General features: G+C 36.7%; 2 protein-coding genes across 2 annotated transcripts in view; one reads left to right on the forward strand and one right to left on the reverse strand.

Moving 5' to 3' along the window:
* The window catches only part of UMAD1 (UBAP1-MVB12-associated (UMA) domain containing 1), a 559,686-nt gene that overhangs the window by 135,159 nt on the left and 407,109 nt on the right, over window positions 1–17,418 (forward strand). The window lies entirely within an intron of this gene.
* Window positions 1–17,418, reverse strand: part of COL28A1 (collagen type XXVIII alpha 1 chain) — a 178,228-nt gene that overhangs the window by 82,377 nt on the left and 78,433 nt on the right. The window contains exons 19-23 of the mRNA XM_050783009.1: window positions 11,338–11,409; window positions 10,520–10,588; window positions 7,716–7,787; window positions 4,310–4,378; window positions 3,316–3,384 (exon numbers count right to left, since the gene is read on the reverse strand). Of these exons, the coding sequence (XP_050638966.1) occupies window positions 3,316–3,384; window positions 4,310–4,378; window positions 7,716–7,787; window positions 10,520–10,588; window positions 11,338–11,409 (351 nt within the window). The remainder of the gene's footprint in view (window positions 1–3,315; window positions 3,385–4,309; window positions 4,379–7,715; window positions 7,788–10,519; window positions 10,589–11,337; window positions 11,410–17,418) is intronic.

Consider the following 17,418-nt stretch of genomic DNA (forward strand, 5'->3'; position numbering starts at 1 on the left):
TAATTTTTCTAAAACAAGTTATGAAGGGACAGGGTTTGTGATTCATATCTTGAGACCTAGGAAAAAGTTGTAAATATTGTTTTACAGTGATGACCTTAGGCATCAAAAACTTTTAGTAGCAGCTCCTAGTCTCCTACAGAAAGAGCAGGGAGGGGTGATTATTGTCCTTTGTACAATAGAGTTTTCTAAGACTTATAACTCTCTCACAAACAGAAATCAGAAAGATTTCTGACTAAAGTAAAATGGGGGGAGAGAAAAAAATTAAGAAGGATCTTTTAGAAGATTACCTACAAGTGACCAGGTGCAGTGGCTCACACCTGTAATCCCCAGCACTTTGGGAAGCTGAGGCAGGCAGATCACTAGGTCAGGAGTTCAAGATCAGTCTGGCCAACATGGTGAAACCCCGTCTCTACTAAAAATACAAAAATTAGCTGGGCTTGGTGGCGGGGCGCCTGTAATCCTAGCTACTTGGGAGACTGAGGCAGGAGAATCGCTTGAACCCGGGAGGCTGAGGCTGCAGTGAGCAGAGATTGTGCCACTGTGCTCTAGCCTGCGTGACAGAGCGAGACTCTGTCTCCAAAAAAAACAAAAAGATTACCTGCAAGTCCATTACGCTTATATTTAAAACCTGTACTACTTCTTTTTACAACACATTCCACCTATCTGTTACTGGTTGATAATGCTTACAACAGCCCTTGTCAATATGCAGTCCTTGTTTTGATAAAGAGCTACTCATGTTTTAAAATATTTATGGTTTTTCTTTATATTGGGAGGAAACTCTAACAATAGGCAGACCTTTGTTTTCCAAGAATGGAGAAAGAAAGTAGCAGGACTCTTAAGAACTTTCCTTATATGCAAGCAAACTCGGAGATCAAATTACCATTATTCCAAGTGAAAATACTGCCCAAAGTCCAACTCCCAAAAACTATTCTCAACTATACCCCAATAAATGAGTAATTGATTGGGAACAGGGGAAAAAATTTTACATAAGCAATCAGAAACTTTATTTTAAAAACCATGAATGCAACAGCTGTTATTTCCTATTAAATCTAAAAGGCTGTTTTATGTGGCTAACCTTCTTAAGAATGATTATCTTTAGGAAATATGTGGCCACTTATAAAACTTTAACATACTATTCATTATCAACAAAAACTCAAGGTGATTTTTTAAAGTTGAATGAGAGAAAGGAAGCCCATAGTCTTCAGGATGGTACATTTTGGTGTATTCCAACTACGGGGAACTGGGCACTTCTCAGAACCAATTTTTTATGCTATTCCAATTACATTTAAGGTTGAAGCTCTAAACATTCTCATATGAAACTTGTCCCAAAATAAGTTTTCCACTTATCTCCATGTTTACACAAGGAGAGGCCCAACAACAAAATAAAGCAGTAACTGATCCCTGGTTGAGTTAAAAGGAAAAGAAAATTGGAATCAAAATTTACTTTTCAGTTTTTATTTCTACGGTCCAAACTTACAACAAATTATCAGCAGCTGCTCTTGTTTAAAGTCTGACAACCACAGTGGAGGGGAAAACCATTAAAACACTCACAGTTTACAAACATCCTTTTCATAGAGATCTTTGTCCTCGCTCCTGCAAAAATCTCAGGTAGCTTGTTACTTCTGTTATTAATAGGAAATATCAAGGAGTAAGAGGAGGAGCAGGTTTTTATTTTGGACTCCTTACCATATTTTTATAGATGGAATGTTGCCACTTGGCTTTTCTGCACTGGATTCAAGGAAATGTCCTACAGAGTTATTTACTTCAAAGTGTTTCTCTCATTCATCAGAAATTAGGGCAAAAATGGAAACCTAGTATTTTGAAATCAGCTTTAGGGGGCATCTGGGAGACCCCTGAAGTATTACACAAAATGAAATTAATGTGCTAAAATTTCCATCAGACATTCAAAGTCGTGTATGACCCTCCAAAAACTGAAAAACTAATGAACTAGGGAAGAACGACAGAGAGAGTGTCATTAGAGTCCAGGGGAGTAGCAAAAGGCTTGGGTGAAGAGGCAAATATCTTAAAGTACCATCACCTATAATGCCTAATAATCAGCAGCAGAAAACAGGTGGGGCCTATAAACTCTAGCAGCACATTTAATTGGATTGTATTCCTATTGCAAATAGAAGGATAAGTAGAGAGAGATGTATAAATCATAGATTGTGAATACATAGCTTCAATCTATCAAAATTGTCATGCAAATATAACTGATCAAGGTCATATCTGTAGTTTTCACATTAGAAAATTTGCTATTGTCTCTATGAGCTGTCTATATAGCTTGTGTTTCTAAAGAGAGTGGTCTACATAGTTTGGGTTACCTTGGGATCTGGGGGAAGTAGATGAACAATTCGTCCAAGTTTACCCAAGATTTTCCCAGTTTTAGCCCTGAAAGTCATGTGTTCCAGGACCCCCTTCAATCCTGGGCAAACTAGGGCAACTGTCACTCTAGCAGGGATGACTATTAAAGCAGTAAGAACAGGGGAGGCTCAAGGTTCTGCCTTTGCTTTTAACAAGAAGTGCTACAATTTATGTCAGATTTATACAAGTTTTGCATCATATTTTATTTAAAAAATGACTCCATGTTTTCTTCTTTTAACTTTGAAGGTAATCAGTTTAGTACTTGAACCCTTTTATCTAGATAAGACAACTTAATATGGGAGAATATAAGCAAGTTTCAAAGCTACGTAACAACATGCTGTTGATTTTAAAAGTGCTAATGATGGGGCCCTGAAGCTTGTCCTCACAAACAGCGATCCTGGTTGACACCTAGGAATGTTATAAATGCTAAATTTTGCTGTGGTGCTGGGTATAGTGTGAGGAGGGAAAATGGTGCTTCGTTGCCATGAAAAACCAGATATGATTACAGAAACCTGGTTTCTTATTAATTATTTATATTTCCCTTTGAAATAACTCAAAAGGATAAATAATCAAAGCAGGAAATTTTTATTCAACGAAGCTTCCAAGCACACGTTTTTTTGGACAATGTTTTGCAGAACAGATACTTCAGCAATTAATACGTAAATGAAGAGGCCAGAGGCCATTTAATCCCTTGTATCACAGACAGTGCAAAAGAGCATTTTCAAACAATTGTCTAATCAGCAAAAATTTAACCATAAGAGCTACTTTTCCCCACAAGTATGAAAAATAAACTACGTGATTGCTTGCTTTTTTTAATAAAAGGGAATAGCTATATTCTTACATTTTAGTTCATCAATGTAGAAACTTTGCAAGTTGAAAAATCAACTTATGGATTAAATCTAGCTTTGTTTACTTCAGATACAGAAAAACAAAAAGAACATGAATAAAGCATACCTTTGGTCCTCGAATAGAAAGTCCGGGTTCTCCTTTAAATCCAGGTATCCCAGGTCCTCCTCTATCTCCCTGTACATTTCAAATGACATTTCACAGGCTACAGTTGTGCAAGAAATCACAAGCACACATAGCAAAAAAAAGCATTGGCCACTCTGTAAAGAGTTTAATCTGTCCGTCTCAGACCTTGAGATAGTATATTTAATATTTGAGGGGAATTTCAAATCCTAAGTAAATAACACCTGTCAGCAAAGACTATTACTGTTGTTAGGAGAAAGTCCATTGAAATAATATGTGGCAGTTCAGACTCAAATATTTAGACTTTAAGATTGGCTGGGAATGCTCTTAAAACTGAGTGAAGGCCAGGCTCAGTGGCTCACACCTATAATTTCAACACTTTGGGAGGCCAAGGCAGGCGGGTCACTTGAATCCAGGAGTTCGAGACCAGCCTAGCCAACATGGCAAAACCCCATCTCTACAAAAAGTACAAAAATTAGCCAGGCACGGTGGTATATCTGTAATCCCAGCTATTTGGGGGGCTGAGGCAGGAGAATCACTTGAGCCCAGGAAGTGGAGGTTGCAGTGAGCCAAGACTGCACCACTGCACTCCAACCTGGGGGACTAAGTAAGACTCTGTCTCAAAAAGCAAACCAACCAACCAACCTGAGTGGATATATCTTCTGCTAAACTCTTCAATTATAAATCCTGGTAGATTCTTCTGAATATATGTTCTAAATTCTTGCCTGTACTAGAGTTTAGGGTTTGGAAGACGTAATGAAGGGTAAAGTGACAAGCTTGGGATCAGGAGCACAAAATCTGGTTTCTAGTCCTAACTCTGCTGCTGGCTGTAGTTTGCTTATCTGTGAAGTTTCAGAGTTAAACTGAGTCATTTCTAAGGCTCTTCCAAAACTAAAATTCTAGTTCACTGATATCATGATTTTTTTTCTCCAACTGCCAAAGGGTCAAGAAAAAGAAAATAATTCCCAGGAATATATACCTTTGGCCCAGGTGGTCCGGGAATTGATGTTCCAGGCATTCCAAAAGGGCCCATAATGCCCGGTTCACCCTTAAAAAGAGCAAAATGCTCACTACATTTCAAGCAGAGAAACCACATATAGAGACAATAATAAATGTATAGAAATGTCTGCAGATTTTTAAATTATATTATGACCTCTGTCTGTTTCAAAGACCAATGTGAAAATAATTTGAGCATCCTTTGTAAACCACTGCTAAAGTTATTGACCAGTAAGATTTCAGTGCTTTTAAATAACTATGTTCAATTAATAACTGAATGTTAGGAAAATTTTATCTCTTGTGCATCCTTTTATTAGCTAATAAAAATTATGCAATTCATGGTGCTTCCCTTTTGTGTTGTATGCTGGGAAGCTCAGAGAGAATTTTTTTTTTCAATATAGCAATTATCTTCAGCAAATGTTTTAGGGTGTACTTCTAGGTTATAACTTTTTTCTTTGTTGTTTTATTTTAATGACCAAAGGTATTAGTCTTCCATTCTATGTTATCTCACATCCTTTTTAAGAAGTAGAACCCCTATGGGCTGGGTGTGGTGGCTCACACCTGTAATCCCAACACTTTGGGAGGCCGAGGTTGGGGGATCACTTGAGGTAAGGAGTTTTGAAGCCAGCCTGGCCAACATGACAAAACCCCATTGCTACTAAAAATACAAAAAAAAAAAAAATTAGCTGAAATTAGCCGGACATGGTGGTGTGTGCCTGTAATCCTAGCTACTCAAGAGGCTGAGGCAGGAAAATCACTCAAGGTTGCAGTGAGCTGAGATCGCACCACTGCACTCCAGCCTGAGCAACAGAAAATCACTGTCTCAAAAAAAAAAAAAATAGAAAACAAAAAAAAAGAACCCCTATGATTTTTAAAAATGACATTTTTAATAGAAAATTTTAAACATTTGGCGGGGGGAGATGTCTAATATTTAGAGTCTCAAAGACTCAATCTGGAGCAACTGGTAATTCTTCTGTTCCATCTGGATCTAGACAAGTGATTCTCAAATTTTAGATAGCAAAGGAATTATCAGGAAAGTTTGGTAATGCACAGTTCTGGGTTCAAACTCCAGAGATTCTGATTCAACAGATCTAGAGGTCGGTGCCCAGGATTATGAATTTTCATGAAGCACCCCTGGTAAAAACACTATTCCAGAGCAATTGTCAATGCACACCACAAGGTGTTCCAAATGACCCACTGGGATATAAGAAAATATTACAACTTGTCTCTATGTTTTTATCTCATCTATTAAAATTTCAATTGTTTATATAAATTCAGAATATATTAGTATGATAGCTTATTAATAAAAATTACAAGTAAAAAATTAAAAATCTGTGGCATGTGATCAAAATTTTACTGGAGGGGTTTATAATCAAAACAGTTTGAAAACTACTTCTCTACAGTAGGTGGGCCAAATCCGCCCACCCACTTGTTTGTACAGCCTTGAGCTATGAACAGCTTTCACATTTTCAAGTGGTCATTATACAAGTAACTACATAATATCTTCCATTTTGCCTCTTGGGCCACAGGACCTAAAATATTTACTATCTGGACCTTTACCAAAACAAACAAAGAAACAAAACACTGTGGAGATGAGTCGTGGAGAATGAGCTATTTCTATGCTATGTCTAAACATGACCCTCTAGGTTCTCAGACTGCTGACTAATCCTGCGTCTGCCTGACTCACGTCCTCTGAAAATTCAATCGCATGAGCTTCCTATTCAGTCATCCTGCTTCCTCCAGCAGGGACTCCATCAGTCAGATTCACCAGTGATGACTCCTGCCGGGGGCTGTGTTCATCTTCAGAGCTGAGGCCTCCCGCTGTATTGATTAGCCAATACAACCAACAAGCTGAGCACACTGGCCCACCGAGACCCAATTCATGCCATGGCATGTATGTGCCAGTCCTTAAATGCAAACCTGGAAGGCAATGGCATAGGACACGACAAGAATTTGGAAACACATAAAACCCCCTATCCAAGCCTTTGACAAAGGCACAGAACATGAACCTATTAAAGTTCTTCACTAAAACCAAAGGAAAAGCAAAATTATGTCTCTAGATTTAATTTTATTTCTTTTTTTTTAAAAAAAGAGGTCAATTACTTTTATAATATGAAAGGTATCATGGAAAGTATGCAATTATTTTAAATACCCTGTACTAAGGGGTGATTATGCCTTAACATATGGCAATTCTTCACCTTCATCTTTAAAAACAGCTTTATTTCAAAACACAGAAAAATGCTCACTTTGAAATAGAGTAGGACATAAAGACTAATTTGTTATTAATACTAATACAACACATTTGTTTCATAGTGGCACTTTTCATAATGTGCTTCTTGAACTCCCTGCAGCACGGGGCATTTACTTGAGAAGCACAGATTCCTGGGCCCACTCACCTGCTGAATCCAGATAGCTGAGGATGGTAACAAAAAATCTGGATTTGTAATCATCCCCAGGTGATACCGATGGACACCGAACAGACGCCGAAGTTTAAGAGTCACTGGTGTACAGGTGACGTTTTGTTTTGTATCTGATCTGATCTAGTCAGCACCATTTTTTAAAAATGTGCTTTTTAATCATCTGTTCCTAAAACATACTTCTTGTCTCTTTCTTACAATTAGTATCTTCCTAGACACATGAATTCTCTTAGGTTTGCGGTTTCTGTTTCCTGACACATTCAAATGACCTTAATGGTGGGTCTCTGAGGCTTAGTCAGGACACATACTTAATTGCTCGCCTCACAATCCCCTTCACTTCTTCGTCAGCAGAAGTGAATTTACCAGGACACAGATCCCCTGCTTCCCATTTCACCATATTGATTTTTTTCTCCAAATAATTCGATGTATTCAACACTTACTATATACCAGGAAATGTGCTAAGTGCTTTATTAACTTTTAGTCTTCACAACAACCCCGTGAAATAGAACATATCATTATCTTCTTTCTATAATTGAAGTGACTGGCTCCAAAAGGGTCACGGCACAGCAGGAGGCAATCAGCCTTCTGAAGAAAAGCCTTCATCATCACTGTGCTGCCTGTCAGTCTCAGGCTTTTGGGTTGTTTAGCAAAGCAAGATTATGAAGAAATGATATCTCCTATGGTCCCAATTATATCTCAACTTCTGAATATTTGGTTGTTACTAGAGAGGACTGACAGACAAATTAGAAACATATGTATTTCTATGAGTATTACATATTTTATGCAATCTATTCCATTCTATTGTGGTCTGGGAATAGTATGTTTTCTATGGTTTTTTATTTTGGGGTTTTTCTTTTGTATTTGTTGGGAAGGAAACAAAGAATCCAATTTTCAGTGGAAATCTAATACTCTATTGAAACCAGACACAAATACAAACTCCTCAAAGCATAAGTCAGAATACAAGAAACATACCTTTGGTCCTTCGGGCCCTGGAAGTCCCCTCTGTCCTTGATTTCCTTTGCTCCCTTTCTTGCCTTCATCACCCTAATAAAATAATTATAAAAATATAAATATTGTATTAGCAACCTCCCCTAACCTAGTAAGGACCATAGCGGAGCCAGATTCTCAACTAATACCAATTTTAAAGTGGTGTGCCCTGAGCACAGCTCAGTTGCACAGGATTCGTCAATGTTCTTGAGGAGATCAGATGACTTCAGATTGTTCAGCCTTTACCATTTATTCAATGTGATTTGCTGTTTTTCAAAAATCGAAGTTTTGTATCTTTCTTTTGGAACTTTTATTTGAATTTATAGTTCCTTTGCACCCTTGGTCTACTAACAGGTGGTTCTGAGACATTCACAGTTTCAGAAATGAGAACTATCTATGCTTTTTCATGCTGTTTTTCAATTTTTCTATTTCAGGTTTAAAACATGAAATGAGACATTTTAAAAATCACAGCCCTATTTCTTCCTCACTGGGGAGTCTAATTCTTTCCCCCAAAAGAGACCAATAGTTTTATTGGCAGGAAGATGCTTTAGCATTAACCTGGGGCAGAGCTAGGAACTGACTGCTGGCTGTTCTCCAGCATGATTGTGTAAAACTGTGCTCCCCCAAAAGAATTCCTTTACCTTCAAAACTATCTTTCAACTAGGGTTCAACTGCAAGGCACCATATCCAGGGATGCACATAGCTCAACAAATGAAAAATTCCTCATGGTCTGAGCTGAGGCTATTTAAACATTTATAATATAAATTACTATACCATGGTTTTTAAGGTTGAGCAACAGAATCACCTGGAGGGCTTGTTAGAACACAGATTGCTGGGCCCTCCACCCAGAGTTTCTGATTTCGTACTTCTGCACTGAGGTCCAAGCATTTGCATTTTTAACATTCCCAGGTGATGCTGATGCTGCCGATTCAAGGGACCACACTTTGAGAATCACTGGACTATACTAAGGTCATCAGCAAAGCAGGCACTTTACTAAGAAGAGGTGACCTCCTGTAGAATCCACAAAGGTTTCCATGGTCCACACTAATGGAAAGCAGTGGCACCAGTGTTAAAAAAAAAAAAAAAAAAAAAAAGTTGAATGTCCAAGGATCTTATATCATTATCACCAGTAGAGACAATTCAACCACAACTATGTATTTTCTTCCCTCTGCTACCACTAATTTAGGTTATTGACCTAAATCACCCCAGAAATGAATAGCAGGGACCCAATTACATGTCATAAATCGCCAACACTGAACCATGGTATACCTGGGCTATGTAACATGTCCTCCTACCACTCTTCTCCAATAGCCTTCCATAAGCCACAAGTCACCTCAAGCCACAAATCCAGTAGCCTCTTTTTCCAATGCACATTCTCCTTGCTTTATTGGTGGCATCTGATACCACCCATTGCTTTCATCTTGAAATCCTTTCTTCTCGGTATCCCTAACATGCTACCATTCTGCTTATTCTGTTGAGTGCTCGTTCTCCAGCTACCTCACAATGTGGGGCTTAAACCTCAACTCCCTTCCTTGGAGACACTGTTCATTCTCACGGCTTCAATTATTAACTCCAAGCGACTATTTTCCAAAAGCACATCCTAAAACACCAGTTCTCCTGAATGTTAGCAGATCGGCATTTCTAACAGTGTATTTTGCATGATGATGTTATCCCCTCCACCTCACCCAAAAAGGATCCCTGAGACTGGTAAATCAATAAATGAAAATGTTTAAAAGCCTACAAATAGATTTAAATTTCTTATCTTCACATTTAAGATTAAAGATTCAATTTTAGTGAGTATGTTCACAAGACATCAATTACTATTTTAGTAGAATTATGAATAGAACACTAATATATATACAAATTTTATTTTTACTTGACTTGTATATAATCCATAAGAATCTTTAAATGGGAATTGATAACTGCACATAAAAATAGAAAGAAGGCCAGGTGCAGTGGCTCACGCCCATAATCCCAGCACTTTGGGAGGCTGAGGCAGGAGGATCATGAGGTCAGGAGTTCCAGACCAGCGTGGCCAATATGGTGGAACCCTAGCTCTACTAAAAATACAAAAATTAGCTGGGTGTGGTGGCATATGCCTGTAGTCCCAGCTGCTCAGGAGGCTGAGGCAGGAGAATCACTTGAACCCGGGAGGCAGAAGTTGCAGTAAGCCGAGATTGTGCCACTGCACTCCAGCCTGGGCAACAGAGTGAGACTCCATCTCAAAAAAAAATAAAGAGAAAAAAATTGCAGGAAGACCTGGAACCTTAGACACTATAGGTTATGTCACTAGTGGTCTTATCCTATTGATGAATTTATATAGTCTCATCTTAATATATAAAAATGTTATTCAACTAGCATTTCTACAGAGTTTAAAATAAATTTATGCCAAGTTGTGAAGTGAAATGGCCATTTAATAAAGTGATATTTCTTATTATTGCGTGAGATTTTATAAATAAAGAAAATTTATGGACTGTCAAATCTCAATGATGTATTTCAAGGCTTCTTTTCCTTCCCATGTATTTTTTAAATGTCAATCTGACCATTTATTGAGAAAACGTGTGTTGAACTCCTCTCTATGCTGGGTCTTACAATAGATGTTAGGAAAATAAAAATGAATCATTTATGCTTGCTGTCTTCCAAAATCTTGCAAGATAGTATTCATACTTTTAAGCCAGATATAAACACATTTGACATAGTAAGAATAACAATCAAATTTCTTCTAAGTTGGCTCCTCAGTATGAGGACCAGAACACAGGCTGCTTCCTCCAACACTGTCATTTCCATACCTTGGGGCCAGGCTGTCCTTTTCCAGGTGGTCCCTCTGGGCCTCTTGCTCCTGGAAGCCCTGCTTCTCCCTAGAGAAAATGACACTGATGTCTTAGGTGACCCTCCAGTAGACAGACTGTATGTATCATCCCACCTTGTCTCCTTTTATCACCAGTGGATTCAGCTGAGACTCTCCAAAACACACCATACCTTCACTCTAGTCTCACAATCAATTTGGAAGTTTATAAACTTGAAATAAAGTAACATCAAACTCCAGTTTAACTCAGAGCAGCTGGAGTATCATGAAAAAGTAATTTCTCAGCCAATTTCCAAAGTAATAAGCTCATTTTCCTTTGGCTCTTCATTCGCATTTGGTAGATTTTTTAAAAAACAGGGAAGACCTTCAGCCTTTCCACCTGCTGTTTTTTGCTACTTTTATTGAAAAATGAGTATTTCAAATGTCAACTCAAAATACTTCAGGAAATCTTTACAACGGCCTTATTTCCTGAATGCATTCACAGACTCTCCTCTTGGCGGGGGGCGGGGGGAGTGGCTTTCTCTTAAGTTTAAATTAATGTGCTTTCTAGAAATCCTGAAGAAACTAGGCCATAACCAAAACACCAGAGAGAAGGCAGAGGATGTGAGACACTATCTCAGCCTTTGAGTAGGCCCCTCCTTCTCTCAGGGATAAGTGAAAAGGAACATTTGGGATTGTGAGATATTTTTTCTTAAAGAGACTAAGTTTGTCCTGGATGGCTTGATTTGCACTCCTGCGGGACCAAGATATCAGTTTGGTTTAATAGTTCCTACTCCAGTAATATGAAAAGCTTGGTCTTACCTTCTTCCCAGCAGCTCCATCTTCTCCTGGTACTCCTGGTTGTCCTGGGAGCCCTACTGAGCCTGGCTCCCCCTGGTGGATGAACAAATATTTTATTTCCCAAAAGTTCATGCCTCCATTCTGAGGTACTTGCAATTGGATGTATTTTAGTGTCTGAGAAACGCCTCCGTGAAATCTGATTAGTAATTAATACTAAACCATTTGATCTTTGGAAGTTACTTAACATCCCTAAGCCTTAGTTTTTGATTCTATTTTTATGGGCTGAATTGTGACCCCAAAAAGATATGTTGACGTCCTAACTCTTTGTACCTGTGAATGTAACCTTAATTGGAAACACGGTCTTTGCAGATTTAATCAAGTTAAGATGAAGTCATTACAGGAGGCCCTAATTCAGTATAATAGATGATATAATTTGGCTCTGTGTCCCCACTCAAATCTTATCCGAATTGTAATTCCAAGTGTTGGAGGAGGGGCCTGGTAGGAGGTGATCGAGTTATGGGGGTGGACCTTCCCCTTGCCATTCTCATAATAGAGTTCTCATGAGATCTGGTTGTTTAAAAATGTGTGTGTAGTACGCCCGCCTTCACTCTCTCACTCTCCTGCTGCTCCACGTGAAGATGTACCTGCTTCCCCTTCACCTTCTGCTAGGATTGCAAGTTTCCTGAGGCCTCCCAAAAGCCAAGCAGATGCCAGTATCATGTTTCCTGTGCAGCCTGCAGAACTGTAAATCAACTAAACCTATTTTCTTTATAAATTACCTAGTCTCAGGTAGTTATTTAAAGCAATGACAGAATGGACTAATACAATGGGTATTATAAGAAGAGGAAAATGCCTCCTGAAGACAGACACATAGGGAGAGCACCATGTGACAAGAGAGGCAAAGACTAGAGTGAGCATCTGCTAGGCAAGGCATGCCAAGGATTGACAGGCACCCCCAGAAGCTAAGACGAGACCAGGAAGCATTCTCCCTTACAGGTTTTGGAGGAAGCATAGCCCTGCAGACTGATTTTGGACTTCTAGCCTCTAGGACTGTGAGACAATAAATTTCTGTTGTATTAAGCCACTCAGTTCCTAGTACTTTCTTATGTCAGCTCTAGAAAACTAATATAAAAGTGAAATAACAAATTTGTGCCCTAACACCACTTCCAGCTCTAATATTCAGTAATTCCACTTTCTTTCAAGTTAATTTATGATTAGTAATAAATCCTTTAAAATGTTCAGGAAAAAATATGCTACTTTCAAACAGTTTAAAGTATCTTTATGGCATTTATTAATAGCAACAAAATGGAAAATAATTGGAAGTAACTTCAACTAACCTAAACAAGCCAGTGGAAAAAAGCACCGTAAATCTAACACTAAGTAGATGGAATGATAAAGATGAGAGAAGAAAATAATAAACTTGAAAACAAAAAGTAAGAAGATTCATAAAACTAAAAGGTAATGCCTTTTTTTTTTTCATTTGTTTGAGATGGAGTTTCACTCTTGTTCCCCAGGCTGGAGTTCAATGGTGCGATCTCGGGTCACTACCACCTCCGCCTCCCGGGTTCAAGTGATTCTCCTGCCTTAGCCTCCCGAGTAGCTGGGATTACACGCATGTGTCATCACACCTGGCTAATTTTGTATTTTTAGTAGAGACGGGGTTTCTCCATGTTGGTCAGGCTGTTCTCGAACTCCTGACCTCAGGTGATCTGCCTGCCTCAGCCTCCCAAAGTGCTGGGATTACAAGCGTGAGCCACCATGCCTGGCTGGTAATGCCTTTTTAAAAACGAATAAAAGTGAATACATTTCTAATAGGAATGATTAGGTTTTTTTAAAGATACCAATAAACAATATTAAAAAAGAAAGATATAACTATAAATACAGTAAAATTTTTTTAAGTCATAGAAAATTGGTGATAAATTTTTAAAAATGTATTGAAAAACAATAATCTTTGAGAAAAATATGAATTATATAAATGCTGTAAAAAGAAATGAACAAGCTAGATAAACCAATACTATTAAATAAATTGAGTCAGTGATTAAAAGTCTCTACTTTGTCTCCCTCCAAGATCACAAGCTTAGTTGGTTTTACAGCAAGACTTACCAAACTTCTAAACTTTTGAAGAACAGTTATTCCCTATCTTATATAAACAGTTCTAAAAAAAAAAACAAAACAAACAAACAAACAAAAAAAAAACAGAAAAAGAGGGAAGTCTACCTAATTTATTTTATGAGGCTTATAAAGCCTTTTCAAAAAAATTATACAATGGCAAGACAAGAAAACAAAATTATAGACCAGTCTCCCTATGAGATATAGTGCAATTTAAGCTTCCAATCAAATGCTTTAATTTCCCCCAGTGCCTGTATAAGTTTCCAAGTCATAATGCAGGGATTGAGAAACCAGGGAAAGTTCAGGCATCTCTCTAAGGAGACAAACATGTATCTGGGTGAGCCAAGGTATCAAAAGTTCACAGAGTAGATTACCAGAAGGAGTTACACAGAGAAAACTATCAGTATCTGCTGAGTATCCACTTTGAGTATTCAGTTGGGTACTGTTCAGTACATGTGTATGAAGAAACTACCCAAGGCCAGGAAAATAACCAACTTAAAAGATTAGAGAGAACTGACTTTGAACCAGGAATACTGCCTATTTCTACTTTCAAGAAATAAAACCTCACAATTCTGAGGGCATAAATTGGAGTTCTAAAAAGGGTCTCACCTCAACAGCTGGGAAAAATTAACCCTAGACTAAATGTTGTTGTAGTCTTACCTAATAAAACTTAAATGCAAGACCAAACTGGGTCAATCTGTTTTCAAGTAACTACAAAATATTCAAGAACAAAGCTCAAATTAGAGGAATACAAAAATATCCAACATGCAAAAAGATAAAATTCACAATGTTGGGCATTCAATAAAAAACTACTCAGCCAGGCATAGTGGTACATGCCTGTAATCCCAACTACTCAGGAGGCTAAGGCAAGAAGACAGCTTGAGCCCGAGAATTCAAAGCAAGCCTGGGCAACATAGCAAGACCCCATCTTTAAAAATATTAATATTAATAATAATATTTAATTTAAAAATAGGCATTCAAAAAGGCTGAAAAATATAGCACTTTGTGTTGAGAAAAATCAACCCCATTGAAACTTGCCCACAAATAAAACCAGCATTAGAATTAGTAGGTAAGAACATTAAAAGTTATTATCACTATATTCCATACAGTCAAGAAACCAGAGGAAATTTAAACCATGTTAAATAGAGACATGGAAGATATATGAAGGATACAAATTAAAATTTTAGATTTGAAAATTACAATGTATGAGATAAAAAAACACTGGACAGAATTAAAAGCTTATTAGTGTCATGGAAGAAAAGATTAATGAACTAAAACATGTAGCAATAAAAGCTATCCTAAATTAAACACAGAGAGAAAAGAGACTGAAAAAGAATGAGCAGAGCACCAGTGAACTGTGAAATAACCTGAAACATCCAAATAATAGCCTGGCCAACATTATTAAAACCCATCTCTACTAAAAAATACAAAAATTAGCCAGGAGTAGGGGTGCATGCCTGTAATCCCAGCTATGTGGGAAGCTGAGGCATAGGATCACTTGAATCCAGGAGGCAAAGGTTGCAGTGAGTCAAGAGCATGCCACTGCACTTCAGCCTTGGTGGGAGTGAGACTCTGTCTCAAAACAAGAATAAAGTCCAAATATAAGTAAAACTGGAGTTCCTCAGGTGAGGAAGTGCTATTTCAAGAAATACTGGCCAAATATTTTCCAAATTTGTTGAAAACTATAACCCATAGATCTAAGAATATCAGTAACCAAGAATATCAATTAACTTCAAGCACAAGAAACATATCTAAGGGACATTATAATCACACCACTCAAAACCAGTGATGTAGAGAAAATCTCAAAAGCAGCCAGAGGAAAAAAGACATGTTGCATACAGAAACAAATATAAGGATAACAACAGATTTCTCATCAGAAACAATGCAAGAGAGAAGACAATCGAACAACATCTTAAAAGTACTAAAAGGAAGATAAAGGAACTGCACACTCTAATTCTGTAACCGGAAAAAATAATAAGCAAAGATTTTTTTTTTTTGGAAGTTGATTTGGCAATTTCTTGGAACGCTAAATGAATACCTACCTTCTGACCTAGCCATTTCACTTCTAGGTGTTTACTCAAGAAAAATAAAAACAAATGTCCATACAAACACATATATAAATGTTCATAACAGCTTTATTTATAATATTCAAAATCTGGAAAAAAGCAAAATTTTTATCCACAGGTGAATGGATAAACAAATTGTGGCATATCCATATAATACAATAGTATTCCATAATATGAAGAAATGAACTGTTCATATATATGCTACAACATGGATCTTAAAATGATTTTGCTGAGTTAAAAGAAGCCAGAAAAATATCATAAAGTATATAATTCCATAAAAATCTAGAAAATGCAAACTAATCTATGATGACAAAAAACAGGTCAATGGTTAGTGGATAATTGGAAAGCAGATCTGTGGAAAGCATATTAGTGAACATACAAGAAGTTACAGAGGGATAGAAGGACAGATGGTAACTTCTGAGGGTTATAGAAATACTTATCATCTTGATTGCAGTGATGATTCCAAGGGTATATACATATCTCAAAACATTGCATTTTATACTTTAAACATGTACATTTATTATATGCCAATTAGATAATACATAGTTATTAAAAATAAAAGAAAAATCTTGAATAAAAGATTAGTCAGTTGAATGATCAACATAAAAAGTACACATAATGAATTGAGTTTATCTTAAGAATGCAAGGATGGTTTGACATGTGAAAACTCTGTAACTGTAATGTATCATATTAAGAAGTTAAAAGTGGAAAACAACACAATTATCTTAGTAGACACATAATTTGATAAAATCCAGTAATCATTTATATTTAATAAGTAACATTTGGTACAACCAAAAAAGAAGGGAATTACCTTAACCTAATAAAGGGTATCTATCAAAAACTTTCAGCAAATGTCACACTTAGAAGTGACATTTTAGAAGCACTTCTTTTGAAGTCATTTCTTTTAAACATTGTACAAGTGATCCTAGCAGTACAAAATGACAAAAAAATAATAAAAGGAGAGCTAAAAAAGAATAGGTAAAACTTTATTTTCAGACAATATGATTGTGTACATAGAGACTGAAAAAGCAAGAGATTCCACGGAGATTTCACAGGGTGGCTGGATACAAAATCAACATGCCAAAACAAACAAACAAACAAAGAAAACAAACAACAAAAAAACCCTTCTCCTATAGACCTAGACCTATACTAGTTAGTTAAAAGATGTAGAAAAAAATTCACAATTACAAAAATTTCTGCAAGGTATCTGGAAATAAATTTAACTAAAAAAGTACAAGACATTTATGGAAAAAATTACAAATATTTTCTTGAAAAGTTAGAGCTTTACTCTGTGGTATGAAAGACTTACTATTTAATTTGTAGATTTAGTGCAAACCAAATGTGGTATCCTGTTAAATTTGACAAGCCAACCCTAAAATATGTATCTTAGAGTCAATAATTACCAAGAAAGAAGATGAGAGTATTTTTCCTTTTAGATGACAGAACATTTTATAAATTTATTATAATCAAGACAAGGAGGTAATAGCACTGAGAGATATAAATAGAAAAATCGAGTAGAATAGAGAGCTCAGGCACTGATGCTCAAAATATGGAAGCCTGATATATGAAAGAGGTGGTACTGCAAATCAGTGTTGTAAAGATGGACTATTAAATAACTGATTCTGGGGTACTTGCTTATTTATTGTAATAAAAAATAGATCCCTACATTGACCCACACACAAAAATAAATTCTGTGTGGGTTAAATGCCTAAATTTTTAAAACAAAACAATAAAAATTTCAGAAAAAAATGCATAAGAGTATCTTTATGAATTTGAGGTCAAGAAATGTTTTAAAATAATATTCAAAAATCACAAATCATAAAGGGATACAAATATATCAGAATTTAAAACTTCTGTATACTAAGAAGTACTCTAAGTGAAAAAAATAAGTCACAGCCTAGGAGAAGATATTTGCAGTTTACATAAC

Source organism: Macaca thibetana, chromosome 3 (assembly GCF_024542745.1).
Source record: "Macaca thibetana thibetana isolate TM-01 chromosome 3, ASM2454274v1, whole genome shotgun sequence".
NCBI lineage: Eukaryota > Metazoa > Chordata > Mammalia > Primates > Cercopithecidae > Macaca > Macaca thibetana.